The 16,254-nt window shown below is 49.0% G+C and overlaps 1 protein-coding gene across 6 annotated transcripts in view; it reads left to right on the top strand.

The window, feature by feature from the left end:
• TTC23 (tetratricopeptide repeat domain 23) overlaps positions 1-16,254 on the top strand; it is a 157,274-nt gene that overhangs the window by 117,052 nt on the left and 23,968 nt on the right. For all 6 annotated transcript variants that reach the window (XM_025271599.3, XM_025271595.3, XM_044932794.2 and 3 more), the window contains one exon: positions 4,562-4,667. In XM_025271599.3, coding sequence (XP_025127384.2) covers positions 4,562-4,667 — 106 coding nt within the window. The remainder of the gene's footprint in view (positions 1-4,561; positions 4,668-16,254) is intronic.

The following is a 16,254-nucleotide window of genomic DNA, read 5'->3' as shown; positions in this document are numbered from 1 at the left end:
CTCGAGTGCTCTTCACTTTGCTGTGGGAGAGATTTCCCTCTGAGTCATGGATTCCCCGAATTATTATCAAAAGGAGAAAAGAAGAAATCTCTCTCCCTCCTCCACAGGAATTGGAGTTCCACACTCAGAATGAACCCGGTGTTTTAAATTGAATATTCATATGATGGGGTCTGCCTGCATAAACAGAAACATCCTTTTTACTAGTCATCAAGTTTTCTCTTCAAAAACTATCACATTTTCCAAATCCGCGGGGACAGGCCCAGTTAGATAAGAGTCTGCCAGCCCTGGCTCTGGCTGTGTCTATTGACAGCTGATTGGCGCTGAGGAACCGGCGGTTTCCCCAGAAACACACAGGAGGACTGCGGTGCAACAGCTGCTCCGTACCTTGCCAGGGGAGGCGGTTGGTCTCGTGAATGAGTTTTTTCAACTAACGACCTTGCTCCATACGGGACATTAAAGATGTTTTTGTTTTTAAGCCCAGGACGACATGCTAGAAGCTGAAAAGATTTAAGAATATTAAATATTCCTCCTCAGCCTCAAGATGACAGTTGATAAATACGTAACCATAAGAGATCAAAAACATCAAAGGACAGGAGGAGATGTGCAAGCCCTGCTGTGCTTAATAAAATACGAGGACGACAGAGCGTAGTCAAGCCACAAATCCCCAGCAGGGCCAGTACCCGGGCGTCTGTATAAAGCCAGAGTGGCAAGCAGGACTCCTGTAACTCTGTTCACGCTAACATTTGTCCTCACATGCTCCAGATGTATGTAACAGGGGTATTTATATTATCTTAGCAAACAAAGTGTTGCTCCAGAATTGTGAACAGTGGCTTAGTTTGGAAAGATTGGGTGATCTAATCATGAGCTCTGTCAACTTCCTCTGTGCTCGCTGTCTCAGGAGGCCTCCTGCCTGGTGTGGTACCGTGCTTATCAAACTGTCACCCCAACATTCATGCTCCAAGGAGGGTCTTTTGGGGGCGGCTGGATGGAAGCAACTGGGTGGGCTTGCAGACCCTCTCCACCTGCTTCAGCGAGAACAGCTCCACTCTTACCTGACTTGTATATTACAAAACCATGGACGATTCTGTCCAGGCTAAAAGGCATTCTTTTGCTTTTAAATCAGAAACTTGAAAAGCAGTGGCATCATGATGTTTGAATCCTTGTGTAAGTTGCTTTTCTACTCAATGATGTGTTTTTGAAATATAACCATGTTATAACCACATAGAGTTCAATCGTTGTATGAATAAACCTCATAATATTCATTCCCCTGATGATTGGTATTTAGATGGTTCCCCATCCTTCACCATCTCAAAATATTTCTTCAGTGGAGTTGAGGGCATTTTCCATATAGGCACTGATGGACGGTGCCCTCTAAGCTAGACCAGAAGGGAAGGGACAGTGGGTGGATAGTGAGATGTGGAGAGTGGACAGAAGATAAGAAGCCGCACAGATGTGATAAAGTCAGGATGCCCCAACAGTCAAACAGGTTCTGTGAACTGTGGGATCCAGAGTTAGCGCAGATCATGGGGGACTGGGTGGCTGAGGATGGGGAGGAGAATGAGCCTGTCAAAGCCCCAGAGGCCAAGGTGTTAGCTGGGTCATTCACTGGGCGTTTTAGTTTGCTCTGTCAGCTCCACCCTGAACCCCTCTCTGTGCCCACTACGCACTGTGTCTGTGGGCCGCCTTGCCCTCTGCCTGGGGCTCACGCAGCCTTGACCTTGGAAGAAGAGAGCACAGTGCAGTGAGCTTCATCCCTCCACCGAAGGCCACGGCTGCCTCCCCTATAACTCATCGTTCCAGTCCCAGCAAGCACTCCCTCCCGTGCTTTCCCTCTGAAGGTAAAACAGCCTGTTTGGGCTCCTCTACTCTCTTCCTTAGGTTTCCTCCATGCAAAGGGTCATTCTATTGACTTCTTTCCTTTATTCATCTGTTAAACTGAACTATCCCTTTCTTGCCCAATAGCTGCAGACCAGTCTTATGGAGATCCTTGAAAATGATGACGGGAGGAAGGGTGGAGAGGAAGGTAGTGAGCCAGAACCCTGGTGAGGGGCAGTGTCTGAGTTTAGGTCGAGTCAAACTGGCCCACATTTTTGTTGTTCATCTGTAAGTGCACTTAAAACCAAAAGCTCTACCTAATTTTTGTGTGAATTCCTAGTGTCTGAGTAATATGTGGCATGCAAAAAGCATTTTATAATTAAGATGAATTGAATAGCACTGAATTAAATTAAGCTGAATTGTTCTGAATAAATGAGATACTAATGTGGCACATTTTAAACATCATAGGTTCCCTTCTCCACTTCCCTCGCCCCCTACTCCAGCATATGGCTTTTAGAAGCTTCGTGAACATCAAATAACAAATTAGATCAGACACTGAGTTTCCGAAGTAAATAATGAATACTAGATGTTCACTTATGTTAGCGTCTTATACAGAAAAACATTGAAGTTATGAAGATTTTGTGATACATTCAGACCCCTGTTAAGATTTCAGGATCCTCTTTCTTAATACTGTGAACATTTTTACTCATGGAAAACTTTGCATCCTATTTCCAAGACAAAAAGCAACTTAGCTCTCAGAACATGTTAATTATTCATTTGAAAGTAATTTTGATAGACTCACATCTTTTGCATTGACTTGAATTATAATACCAAGTAGAAACAAAAGATGAAATCTTTTTTAATTCGAATTTGAGCTTTGGTCAATCTAAAATATTGTGTGTAAAAGGTCTTTGTGACAATAAGAGTTAAATCTCTTCTGGCATCAGAAGGTGCTCTCCTCACCCTCTGGATCATAGAGATCATAAACGCGGGGAAAAGACAAAGTAAACATGATCTATTAATATTTGCATTGAGGGCAGGGCAAGCTTTTTCTCGTTTATTTTTTTTTTATTTCCTGAGCACTGAACATTTGATTCCTCACTCTGTCCCTGTAGCTCCAGTTTGAAAAGCATTTCCAGTCAGAACTTCAGGCCAACATGAGGATAATGACTAATTATGGTTTGCCAAAATCACACTTTCAGTTTATTTATATCCTGTAATTTAAGAAGTCATTTTAAAACAAAAGCTATTGTTAGTATTTACAAATATGAAATGCTGATTCTTCTAACATAGCAATAAAAGTTATTACTGAGAATCTTGATTTGGAGTAGCCTCATCATAAGAAGTCTAGATCTAGTAACTCAGTAGGTTTTAACATATGATAAATGAGATGACAGTCTAGAGTCTACCCTGACTATCATCTCAGAAATGCATTTAGCTGGTAGTCAGAGGAGCAAGTCTCTCTGGCTTTGCTTTCTCACTGCTGTCTCTGCACTAGAAGATTCTAGCGCTCTGGCTTTATGTAATCTAAGATTTAGGCTGTACTTTAATGCTCTTTCATTTGTGATATCAATTTGAATATTTTTGACAATTTGTATTATCCTCATTTTGTAGATGAAAAAATTGAGGTTGCTGAGGGGGTAATTTGCCCAAGATATTTCACAGCTAATAAAACCTGGAGATGAGACTCAGGCCTGGACACTCGGCCTTCACATTCTCTGTCTCCACCGTGTCATGAATGCAGACATCCCTCCCTCCTGGTGCGCACTGCCCTGAGCACCCTGATTCCTCCAGCTTCCAGGAGCTAGGACTGATTCATGCGATTATTTACCTGTTTGTTTGCTTAATGTCTTTTTTATTTGAAGGGATGCATTTTGTATTTTATTTGAAAGGATTTGATTACTTTATGCTCATAATATCATGTGTGCGAGTGTGCTAAGTCACTTCAGTCATGTCCGATTCTTTGCAACCCCATGGACTGTAGCCCTCCAGGTTCCTCCGTCCATGGGATTCTCCAGGCAGGAATACTGGAGTGGGCTGCCATGCCCTCCTCCAGGGAATCTTCCCGACACAGGGGTTGAACCCGTGTCTCTTATGTCTCCTGCATTGGCAGGTGGGTTCTTTACCACTCACGCCACCTGACAGCCCCACAATATCATCAAGTGGTTCTTTCTATTAGAGAATTTTTAAATGGACTTCATTTTCAAGGAACTGAGCTGTTTACTGTGGGCAATTCCCATGGGCCGGTTTGCTGAGGATAGTCAAATGGGCTTGGCAGACCAAGCACGGGGATGGGGTCAGGGTTTCAGTGGGTGAGGCTGCTGACACTGGGGGTAAGTCCCCCTCTCTGGACTGGCCAGTGGGTAGGGGGCTGTGCTTGCCCACTTCTCCTGAAGCACTGGCACTTTTTAATTCATCTCCTTCCTTCTGGAAACCCTCCTCCTCCTTCTACCAATAATGCACTCATGGGAAGATAGACTTTTAAATGATTTACTTAGAAATAAGTCCTGGCCACAGCATCAAGCCATCTGGACTCAGCATCCAGGGCCTGGTACATTCTCTCTTCACTGCATGATGCTTTTAAAACTCAACTCTCCCCAGAGTTGATTGTGCTTCCACATAAATTATATTGTTTAGGTTGCTGGAAGTTTCCTTGGCTTTCTGCTTATCGCTGCAAGAACAGTTTGTTCCCTGCCGCTGCTGCCAAGCATGTAAGCAAACATGTTTCTTCTTTTCGTGGTGACAGGCGCATCTCATCGTCCTGAGAGGAAACCCCTCCCGAGAGGAGGCAGCCACGTCTGCACACTCCGTTGCCTGTGCCGCCGTCGCTTCTGGGAGGCCTGAGCACCACGGTGAGAGCAAGCACGAGCCTTCCATGGGGGCAGAGTGGCCTGCTCCCTGCCTGGCCCTTGTGCCTCAGGGTCGTGGGCTCGCTGCCTTTGGCATGGGTGAACAGGCAGAGGGAGCTATGATAGTCACCTCAGAGAGCCTTCTTGGTTAAGTCCAGCAGAGCCCTTTGGTTTCTGTCCCTTTTCAGCCTTCTTCTAGACTTGTACTCTCAAACACAGCAAACCCAAACGTAGCTATCAGAGCCCCAGAGAGTTCATGCTGGGCTTACAGGGAAGCCTCCTGGGCTTTCAAAGGTGATCTATTTTTAAAGATTGTTGTGGAGCTACTGTGGCAACAGATGTGGCCTGTTGAAATGCCAGCCTTCAGACTCTCCCAGGGCTGAGCTTTCAATCAGGATAAACTTACACGTCTTCAGGATTCCAAAAGGAAGTTGCCACTTATGAGTCATACAGTTTTTCTTAGCCCCACATAATAGGTAGAGCAGTGAGCCTTGGGAGTTTTTTAATCTTCCATCCTGGGCTCGGAGCATACAGTATGCCTCTATTGATGGAGAACATGCTATCCTAATGACTTTTTCTTGTTGTTGGCCAGAATATTCAGAAATAGAGTATGATTCATAAAGAAGACCCGAGGTGTATTCCAAGATGTCAGATAAAAATACCTATCCATTATTGGAAAATAAGGTCCAGTGTGGCATCAAGCTGGAAGTCAACATTTGGAAGGCTTGAGGCTGAGGTTCTGGGAGCAGGCTCTGGGCTCAGATGAGAAGGCTGGTTGGGGGCGAGACAAAGGGGGCGCCTTGGGAGCAGACTGGTCTGCAGAGGTCCCTGGGCCGGGCAGGGGCTCCTGTCCTGGGAGGAGCTGGGGAAGGAGGTCTGTCTGTCCATCCCCCTTAATGATCCCTCATTCTGGTCTCCGGGAGCTTTGCGCACCTTTTCAGAGCCAGAGGATAGGGAAGGCAGACGCCCTTTCTCATTCTAGCTCCCTAGAGCACTCCATACCTCAACCAACTCCCAAACCTGCAGAAAGCCAACATTTTCTCCAACCTGTTGGTGGCTAACATTCCTTTAACAGGTAAGAGAACCTCCCATGCCACAAGTATTGATAGGATACTTAAAATGCCAACAGGATGGAAACCCCTAGATTAGCAGGAGTCCCAAACCTACATGTCCATGGGGACCAGGCAAGCAATCTGAGTGAAGCGGATGACCCTTAGAAACCAGCAGCAGCACACTTAGGATTGGCAGCTGACCCTCGGCTGTAATCTGAGAGATGCAGCAGGGGTGGGGAGGGCTGTGGCAAGCTGGAGAAGCCCGTCCCCCGTCCACATTGAGCAACTGCTGTTCCGCTCTGGCCCATCACTCTCATGTGGAAGGCAGGCTCGTATCGGCAGGTCTGCCTTTTCAAGAGAAGGCAGAAATCGGAAGTTTTATGTGAAATCAATGCATAGTTGATGGTAACTAAGTCAAATATATTTCAGACTCTGGAGGAGGCAAACAAGTGTGGAGGGCTAGATCCCTGACTTCTGACTTGGGAGCATGAGATGTATTTTTTTCTAAGTTTTCCAGTCTAAATATGGCATGATATAGCCTCCCCTGTAAATTGAGAATGCTACTAATACCTACTAGATACACATAATTAGATCTGTGAAAATTTAATGACCTCACTTGGCAATAGTATGTATGTAGTACATAATTGTGGTAGAAATAATATGTATGTATGTAGTTTGTAGTGTCACGGTTCTAACCGAGTTAACAAAGGTAACTTACCACGGCTCTGTGAGGTTGATACACGTCCCCAGGTCTCAGACGGAGAAACTGAGGCATGGAGGCTTAGGTAATTTCCCAAGAGCCACAGCCAGGGGATGGTAGACTTGAACCTGGCCTCTTGACCTCCCTGCAGTATAACAAGGACCGGCACCGCACATGCCTTTTCCCTCCTCCCCCCCACCCACCACTTACACCTGCCAAAGAGTGTGTGGCTCTGGGGAGGGAGAGGACGCGAGAAGAGCGAAGGCAGCCCAAGGAGGCCCGCCTAGGAGCCCACACAGGTCTCAGCCCTGCTTCTCGGGTGGCTCAGACCACGTGGTGACCTGCACCAGGAAGCCGACTTGCCTGTCAGTGTCTGAGATATCAGAGGAGGGTGAGTAGGGAAGGACGAGAAGCAAACTTGCCCAGGAGCAGGGAGCTGGACAGTCGCAGTTGGCTTTGCAGGTTAGGAAGGGGGTCGCTTCTGCCTGAGGCCTGGAGGAATGGCTGCTTGAAACACCGACCCACGGAGCCCCCAGGAGCCTGGAGCCAGCGGGAATCTCAGCAGCGTCATATTAACAATGACGGCGGCGGCGGTAGCAAGTGTCGTCGGATGCAGGCGCTGGCGCTCTCACCAACATGCCCGTCTCATCCTAACAAGCCTTGGAGGCAGGACACAACCTCCCATTTCACAAAGGAGGTAGCCTAGCCAGCTCTCCACACCACCAGCCCCGTCCATACTCTCTCTACTCACCGCTTTACCCAAGAAGGACAGAGCCCCAGTCCGTCCGAGGAGGCTCCCGTCTCAGACTCGGCTTCCACTGGTCAGAGGACACGTGAAATGTCTATCACTTGACACTGGCAGGAAGCGTTTACTTGAGAGCAAGGAGAAGGCCGGGCAGAGAAGCTGTCAGATCAGAACAGATGCTGAGCCGCAGCAGCAGGATGCCCTGGAGCAGGGGCAGAGGGAAGCCCAGCCCTCGCCCCCAAGGCCTCAGCCCTCAAACCCGAAATGGGTGCGTCAGAAGAACCAAAGCAGAGAGACACGCAGCTCATTCCTACTGTGTTAAGAGGCTTGAGTATGCTGTCAGGGGACCCTGTGTTTCCTTGATGGAGAACACGGGGGAGACTGGGGACAACGAGCTGGCGGGCTGCTGCTCAGCTCATTTGTCCCAGTCTTACCCATACGTGCCTAAGCTTGGCCTGCGCCCAGAGGGGGCGGCCGTGTTAGCACGTATGGACTCGGCATGCCCCAATAAAGCAGGAGTGAGTGGGCCCCCCTTCCATCCAGGAGCACAGCGGCAGTGGCTAGGTGCCTCCCCACCACCTTTCGGGGCACCTGGTTTTCATTTCTCTGCTGTCCCCTAACACACAGCCAACGCAGTGATGAGGAACCCACCCGGGGCTGAGGCTCTCCAGGCCTCTGCTACCTCCACCAAGGGGAAAGGAAAGGAGAGAATTTTGAAGTGATCTTTGACAGCTAAGGGAGGGCCCGGCCTCCCCACCCAGCTCTTACCCAGGCAGGCTTCTCTGGCCTGGACTTCGGTCACTTGTGGTTCGAAGTCCCAGTCAGATCCCCTGGGAGCAAATCCATACTTTCCACTGAGCACCGAGGATCTCAGCTCTACTCTCCTATGCGGAAACTTGTCTGTGCCAAGTACAGTTTGTTTGTTTGTTTTTAAAAGAATCATTAATGGGGGGAAATTTCTCATTTGGGGATTCTCCACAGCCTGCTTGCTGAATGCCCATTGAAGGCATCGCCCTCCGATAAACAAAACGTCACGGGCCAAGGAGCCAGTGTGTTTCTGGCTCCACATTCAAACTAACCCTTTGCCCTGTGCCTTCCTGCATTCCTTATGCAGACAAAACTGCCTGAGAAGTCACGGAGGATTGTCATTGCATAAGGGCGCCCAATTCAGGCTAGTGAAATGTCACTAACCTGAGCCTGGCCAGCTTCCCAGAGCAGCCATAGACAAACTTGGTATTAACAGTTCTCCCAGCCCTGCTGAGTGTCAGGGCATTGGCCTTGTGTTTATAACTCTTCTCCTAAAGCATATTAAAATGAAATGGGCTGAAGCCAAGTACATTTTAGTGTAAATCTTTGAGAGGCAGAGCCTGCTGAGCTCGGGTGGCCTTGTTTGGAAGTGGCCCCATGTGGGGCCTGGGCCCGGGATCTCTGTCGGTTTCAGAGACAACAGGAGAGGATGGGCTATGCCCCTGCCCACCTTCAGGAGGGGGCGGGATCCCCAGTTCTCAGCTCTGTGGACAGACTCACGGCGTGTCTCCCCAGCCCTCTCTCATCCTGACGTCTCCCCTCGTCTTATACAGTAGTCAGGAAATATGTGGGTATCTAAAGGGGGGTTCTGTATCTCCGTGAAGTCCCCTGGCTTCTCCCCTCCACAGTCACCCCTTTGCTCAACTCTTCCTCCTGTGGCCTGGTTCTCAGCATTCCCTGTGCCAGGCCCTGCCCCACCTGAGGCCCGCTCCCTAATCATAGGTTACCTTCCCCTGCCCGTGGCCATGCTTGGCGGGCCCTGCTGCCTCCGTCTCCCACCTCCAACCCGAGGCCCCCGACCGCTGCTGGCCACCCCCCAACTCTCCCTTCCTCCTCGGTCTTCCCACTGCCCACCCCCCAAGTCCTGTGTGCTCTCAGAGACCCTGCCTCAGCTCCTACCCAGGGCCCACTTCTCAGTGCAAAACGCCCAGCCTGTCTGAACCCGGCACCCGAGCGCCCCAAGCAGGTGTCAGCGTCCAGCCTGCTCTGCACCCCGCAGGCCGGGTGGGGAAGGTAAGGGGCAGAGAGAGCAGTGGGTGAGGCCAGAGAAGAAAAGGGGCTAGTAGGACCCCCTCTCAGAAACCTCTGGAAGGCACCCTAGAGCACAGCCCGTCTAGAGGACCAGGGCCTAGACAGAGGCCAGGCGCTGCCCACCTGAGCACACTCCAGGCCAGACAGGGCGTGGCTCCGTGGGTGCTCTGTCCCCAGAGCTCCAGGGAGCCTGGGAGCCCAAAAGTGGGGCAAGCGCAGGCTGCAGGGGTGGCAGCTCTTGAGGCCGGCAGAGAAGTAGAAGGGGTGGCCTTTTGCACCCTGAGTCTGTGCTCGGTCTCTCTTCACCAAGGTACAACCTGTGGCAGAACTGAAACCTCATCGAGCTTTGCTTGCAAACTGCATTTCATCTGTGTGCCTGAGAACAAAGCCCGCAGCTTTATCCCTTCCTTGGGAGGATGAAACACTCTGGTAACCACTTCTATGAGGCGCTAGCATTTCACTTGCTGCTGCTGCTGCTGCTAAGTCGCTTCAGTCGTGTCCAACTCTGTGCGACCCCATAGACAGAAGCCCACAAGGCTCCCCCATCCCTGGGATTCTCCAGGAAAGAACACTGGAGTGGGTTGCTATTTCCTTCTCCAATGCATGAAAGTGAAAAGTGAAAGGGAAGTCGCTCAGTCGTGTCCGACTCTTAGCGACCCCATGGACTACAGCCTACCAGGCTCCTCCATCCATGGGATTTTCCAGGCAAGAGTACTGGAGTGGGGTGCCATTGCCTTCTCTGAGCGTTTCACTTAGTGCTAGCTAATAAGTTATGTCCACAACTTCTTGGGAAAGCTTAAGTTACTAACACTCTGACTTGACTTTGAAACATATTATTAGGGCAGCTTATGGAAATCACATATACTTTACCAAGACAAGCCACTCGGGCAACAGGCCTGAGACTGCTGGACCCCTGGGTGGCCCCAAGCAGTGCTGGAGGAGGACGGTCCTGGCCCACTTCTGATGGTGAGGACTTTGAGGCCGGCAGCCCCGTGGTGACTGAGACCTGCCAGGACCTGTGAGCCCCAGGCATTGTGAGACCACCCTGCCTCCACCTTGGTTGCCTCACTCTGCTGAGGCAAGCCCGAGATGGCCGTGGACTTCCAGGGGCCACGCGGCTTAGCGCCAGCAGGTCTGAGGCGTCTCCCAGATGCCAGGGACGATGTTCGTCTTGAAGGTGATCTTTCAGTGTGGAGAAAGCCTGTCTTGGGCTTCGTCCGTCCTCAGAAAACCCTGTGCCCTCCACCCCAAGGCTGCTGAGTGATCTCAGGGCAGCTGCCTGCACAGGGCCCCCGGCAGCTCCCAGCAGGGTCTAAATGAGTTCAATCTGTTTGCCTGCTGGATGTTGGCGCTCCTCTGGGCTAACGCCAGGCTAAGATTTGAGACTTTCCATTTTCAAATTCCCTGGGGTCCTTAAAGTTTTTGCAGTTGGTGCCGAGTACAATTTCCCAAGACTATTACCAAGGATAATTGTCACATTGTACACCCAGGCCTCTCTCATAATGAAAGCTGTCCTCACAATTCCAAATCTCGTCTTTGGACAGCCTCAAGAAAATGAGCCCACGGCTACCAAAATTTATTTTAATTAAAAACCTCCCAACCTCTAGGGTGCCAAATCATAACCCCACTTTCCTCTTGCTCTTTGAATGGAGCCCTGGTTTTTTACACCTCTGTATGAACACGCAGATGGAACAGTCTGAAGGGGCCTCTGGGAGACACTAAGCCAGCCTGCCCACTGGGCCACACTTGCCCCTCACCCTAACTTGCAGACAGCCCCAGCGTACTGTGGGAGTGAAAATGGGAGACGTTCATGGCCTTGGAACACCTGTGCCACTGGGGCTCAGATTTATAAAGCTAAGTCATGGCCCTGTGCTTTAGAAAGTGACCTCATCCCTTGCTGAGGCCACCTAGCATCAGGTTGCCGAGGATTCTAGAAGAGCTTTTTAAGCTCAGCAACGGCCACGTGCATGAACGCTGAAACTGCTAACTCCTTGTGAACCCACACCCAGCATCAGGCACAAGGCCCGTGCCAGGAAGTGGCATCCCACCCCAGGGGCTGTGACCTCCTGTCCCTCTGGCAACTCCACTGTCACTTGAGCCAGGAGGACCTCTGAGGGGATGCCCGCTCCTGGGAGGACCAGCTCTGCCTCTCATGGAGTCAGTCCTTAAGGGTAGTAGGGCAAATTTTCTCTCTCCTCAGAGACTAATAATGGGGTACATGGTTTAGAACGCTAATTTGGGGGACGGGGGAAAATAAGTCAGGGTTTTGCAGTAAAGGCACTCTCCTATATCCCGGGTAAAAATAAAAATAGTGTCAAATTTACAGACAGGGAAGGTGCCCACAGTGTGCGCCCTGGACTTTCCACTGTTCCCGAGTCCTAGACTATTCTCACATGCAGCATCCTGACAGGATGCCTGACTTGTGGTCAACTTGTACACGACAACAAGTGTCAGAGAACCCTCTCCCTGGCCCTGCCTCTGCTGACTAGACACTCCCAGGAACAGAATTAGGAGAAACATGGACCTAAGGAGCCAAGGACTCTGAAATGGGGGAAGAGAAGCAGCAATTTTAGGAGCTGGCCCCCGAGGGCAGATCCTCAGGCAGGGCCGCTCTCTGACGCCTCACCGCCTCACCGCAAAGCCCAGCTTTCTTCCTCTTTCAGTAGCTATTGTGGCCTTGGTTTGAGTAATAAATTCCTTCCTTCCCCCCAACCCCTTCCTTCCTCCCTAGCTTCCAGTCCCTCTTCCAGAGATCCAAAGGTGCTAACAAGCGTTCTCTTTGGAAAATGTGACTGGGCCTCCCTGACTTGGAGCTTGTGAGCCTTTTGTGCACCAGTATGACTTAGGCCAGTCGGCTTCCTTTCTCCCAGAGCCCTGTGAGGTCAGCTACACAAGGGAAGGGACAAGCGTCATTCAGGTCTGGAAACCAGCCCATCTGGGCTGGTTTTGTGGGGGGAGATGGGTCAGCATGTGACTGCCAGGGAAAGGGGCACTAAGAGCTGGGAGGACTTCATGAGGGGCTGGAAAGCAAGAAAGCACAGCTTGAGGCTGTCCAAAGACGAGATTTGGAATTGTGAGGACAGCTTTCATTATGAGAGAGGCCTGTCTGGAAGACCAGCTCCTTACCCAGGAAGGGAGGGGAACACTTCCCATCCCTTTTGACCTCCTCCTTTTTCTGAACCTGGCACCACTTCTGCAAAAGCCTGGGTCAGAAACTCAGTTCTTACACATCTGGTCCTGCCTCCTTCCCATGCCCTTTACATGTGTTCATCCTTAGAGTGAAGCTTCACCTCTGGGAAAAAGGCTAAGACTCAGAAAAACCTCTCCTCTTCAAGAATGGCTCAGTTACAGTCTCTGGTTAATTTCCAGTTAAACAGAAACTAAAATATCAACAGTACTCCATTCTTGAGTAGACTTGTTAATTTTTAGACATGGAACATACATCTCCGTAATGCTTTTAGAATCAACAATATAAATGCCACATCATCTCCACATTTGCTGTCATCAGATTATCAAAGTAACCAAAATAGATACTTAGTTCGAACATTTAATCTCTAATATATTCTCCCATGAGTCAACAAAGACTAAAGTGATGTAACATTTTTCGTATACAGTAGTAACATTTTCTTCTACCAAGAAAAAAATTGAGAAGAACTTTAGAAATCCATCTGCTGGTTTGGCAGTGGACAGACCCCCAGTGAAATAGTGGAGCAGGGACCCCAGCTCATTAGACTTCTGTCTAGTAAGCCTGGGGCCAGCTGACTTCCCTGAAAGGCAGCACCAACCCCCAGCCCAATTCTTACTTCTATCTGATAGCTGCATAGATCTTCAGCAGAGAAAATCTTGCAGATAAATGAAGCTTACTTGTTTTCAGACCTAGGTTTTTTAGACCTTACTTGTTTTCAGACTTTAGGTTGCCTGGATTCGATAGACACATCTCCCAAGTGTTTGCTTCTCTCTTTTCCACAACAGCTCACTTGGGATGTACTTGAATCATTTCTAGAAGCCTACATTTCTCATTGTGAATTTCAGAGCTGTTCTCAAGTTCTTGAGGTGTATGGAGCCATTTATGTGCGTGCTTCAGGCCACTGGACTCTGTCTGTTTTCACGGCAGTGTTCCGTACTCTCCATGTTCATCTCTGCTCCCAGTGGCCCACTGGTTAGCCTAGCATGATGCTGCTGCTGCTGCTGCTAAGTCGCTTCAGTCGTGTCCAACTCTGTGCGACCCCATAGACGGCAGCCCACCAGGCTCCGCCGTCCCTGGGATTCTCCAGGCAAGAACACTGGAGTGGGTTGCCATTTCCTTCTCCAAAGGAAATGAAAGTGAAAAGTGAAAGTGAAGTCGCTCAGTCGTCTCCGACTCTTAGCGACCCCATGGACTGCAGCCCACCAGGCTCCTCCATCCATGGGATTTTCCAGGCAAGAGTACTGGAGTGGGGTGCCATCGCCTTCTCCAAGCATAGATGAGGGAGGCTCAAAGCCACAAACTGTCCCTGAAACTAAAATTTTCAACATTTCTTGAGCACTGGCTAGGTGTCAAGCATGTCATCAGTTATTATGTGCATTAACCCGTTTATTCCTTACAGCCATCCTATAACAGGAGTGTTAGCACGAAAGTCCCTCTTTGAGGTGAGAAACCTGAGGCCAAGCCTGGGAGGCGCAAAGCTGGATGGCAGCAGAGCTGGGCCTGAGGGCAGGCAGCATCTGACCTCTGGGGCCTCTCCTCCTTTCCACCTGCTTCTCCGCCTCCCGGAACCAGCACATCCCACACAGGCTAGCCCCATCCGTCCACCTCTGTGAATTCTGGAGCAGTGTGTTTGTGGATTCCTCTTTGGAAGTACTGTCGTTCACATCAGAATATGAGAAAAATTAATCCATGGGCCCACTCTCTGGAAAAATATTAAAATAGACAATACGCTGTCCAGTCTAAGGGCTTCCCTGGTGGCTCAGACAGTAAAGTGTCTGCCTGCAATGCAGGAGACCTGGGTTTGATTCCTGGGTTTGGTAGATCCCCTGGAGAAGGGAAAGGCTACCCACTCCAGTACTCTTGCCTGGAAAATCCCATGGACAGAGGAGCCTGGTGGGCTACAGTCCATGGGGCCTCAGAGAGTCAGACACGACTGAGTGACTTCACTTTCTTTTTTTCTTCTTTCTTGTCCTGTCTAATCAAGAAAATGGGGAGAAAGCACAAAAACAAAATTAGAGGTGATAAAGGGGAAACAATCAAATACAGAGGAAGTCTGAAGAAGCTAGAGATAATATTTTACCTTTTTGCTCATGTGTATTTGCACTACACAGTTCATACTGGATTTCCAAATGGAAGTGTCAAGTGGACCTTGTATGTATGGGTCATAATCTGCCTCAGCGTGTGCTCGTCGTATGTCACCGTCTCCAGCAGCGCTTTGGCTGCGGTGCTGAGTGGGGAGGCGGCCCATGTTCCTCAGGGACACTCACATTTTCCTCTGCTAGAGCAGGAGTCAGCAAACTTCAGCCCAGGGGCCAAATCGAGCTCCCTGCCCATTTTTCTAAACAATTTTCTTGGCACACAGCCAGGCTCCTTTAGTCACATAGCATCTCAGGCTGCTTTTGTGCTACAAATCTTTGGTCCCCAAAGCCTAAAATAGTTACCATCTGGTCCTTTATAGAATGAGTTTGTGACCCCTGTGCTGGAGTCCTATAATTTTTATACTTTCAGACTAGATCCTACTTTACGGAGTTTCTTTTTTGAATATTCTTTTCTGTTGTGGTTTATCACAGGGTACCCTGTGATAAACCATATCACAATGTCATCAAAGAATGTTGAATACATCCTGTGATAAACTCTGTGCTATACAGCAGGACCTTGTTGCTGACCCAGTCTGTATATAATAGCTCACATCTGCTAGCCCCAGACTACCAGTCCTCCCCTCCCCTCCCCCGACCCAGGCAGCCACAGGTCCTCGACACCTGTGAGTCTGCTTCTGATTCGTAGATAGGTCCATTTGTGTCATATTTCAAATCCCACATATAAGTGATATCAATGGGATTTGTCTTTCTGACTTCACTTAGTATAACAATCTCTAGTTGTATCAGGGTGGCTGCAAATGGCATTATTCCATTCTTTTTCATGGCCGAATAGTATTCCATTGTATACACGAACTGTGCCTTCTTTGTCCATTCATCTGTGGATGGACATTTAGGTTGTCTCCATATTTTGGATATTGTGAAGAAAGCTGCTATGAACATGAGGGGCATGTATCTTTTTGAATTACAGTTTTGTCCAGGTATATGCCCAGGAGTGGGATTGCTGGATCATATGGTAATTCTGTTTTTAGTTTTCTAAGGAACCTGTTTCTCCATAGTGGCTGCACCAACTTACATTACCACCAAGAGTGTGGGAGGGCTCCATTTTCTCCACACCTTTCCCAGCATTTGCTGTATTTAGACTTTTTATTGATCGCCATTCTGACTGGTATGAGGTGGTACTTCACTGTAGTTTGATTTGCATTTTTCTAATAATTAGTGATGTTGAGTATCTTTTCATTTGCCTACTAGCCATCTCCGTGTCTTCTTGGGAGAAATGTTTATTAAGTTCTTCTGCCCATTTTTCTATTGGGTTGTTTTGTTGTTGTTGAGCTGTATTATCTGTTTGTATATTTTGGAGATTAAGGCCTTAGTTTTCTACTTCAATTTATTGGTCCAGAATTTCCAAACCAAGAGAATTCCGTGGCAGTCCAGTGGTTAGGATTCCATGCTTTCACTGCCATAGGCCTGGGTTCAATTCCTTGTTGAGGAACTAAGATCCCACAAGCCATGTAGTGTGGAAGGAAGGAGAGGAAACAATTGGGGAAAGAAAAAACAAAAAGAATTTCCAAATAAAGTGGATGGTGCAAATTCTGCCCTCACACAGAATGCTCCACGTACAGTCTCCCAGCTTCTTTCAGATGCTTTTTGAAGCCATGGCCCCTGGAGGGACAGCCGTGAGGCTTCTCTTTGGACCAGTACAACAGCTGGTTTTAGGAATTCCTGGCTATACTGGTTTTCTTTTGCTGCATA

Source organism: Bubalus bubalis, chromosome 20, assembly GCF_019923935.1.
Source record: "Bubalus bubalis isolate 160015118507 breed Murrah chromosome 20, NDDB_SH_1, whole genome shotgun sequence".
In the NCBI taxonomy this organism is placed as follows: Eukaryota; Metazoa; Chordata; class Mammalia; order Artiodactyla; family Bovidae; genus Bubalus; species Bubalus bubalis.
The sequence above is the reverse complement of the archived record's forward strand: the minus strand, read 5'-3'. Positions and strand labels throughout refer to the sequence as shown.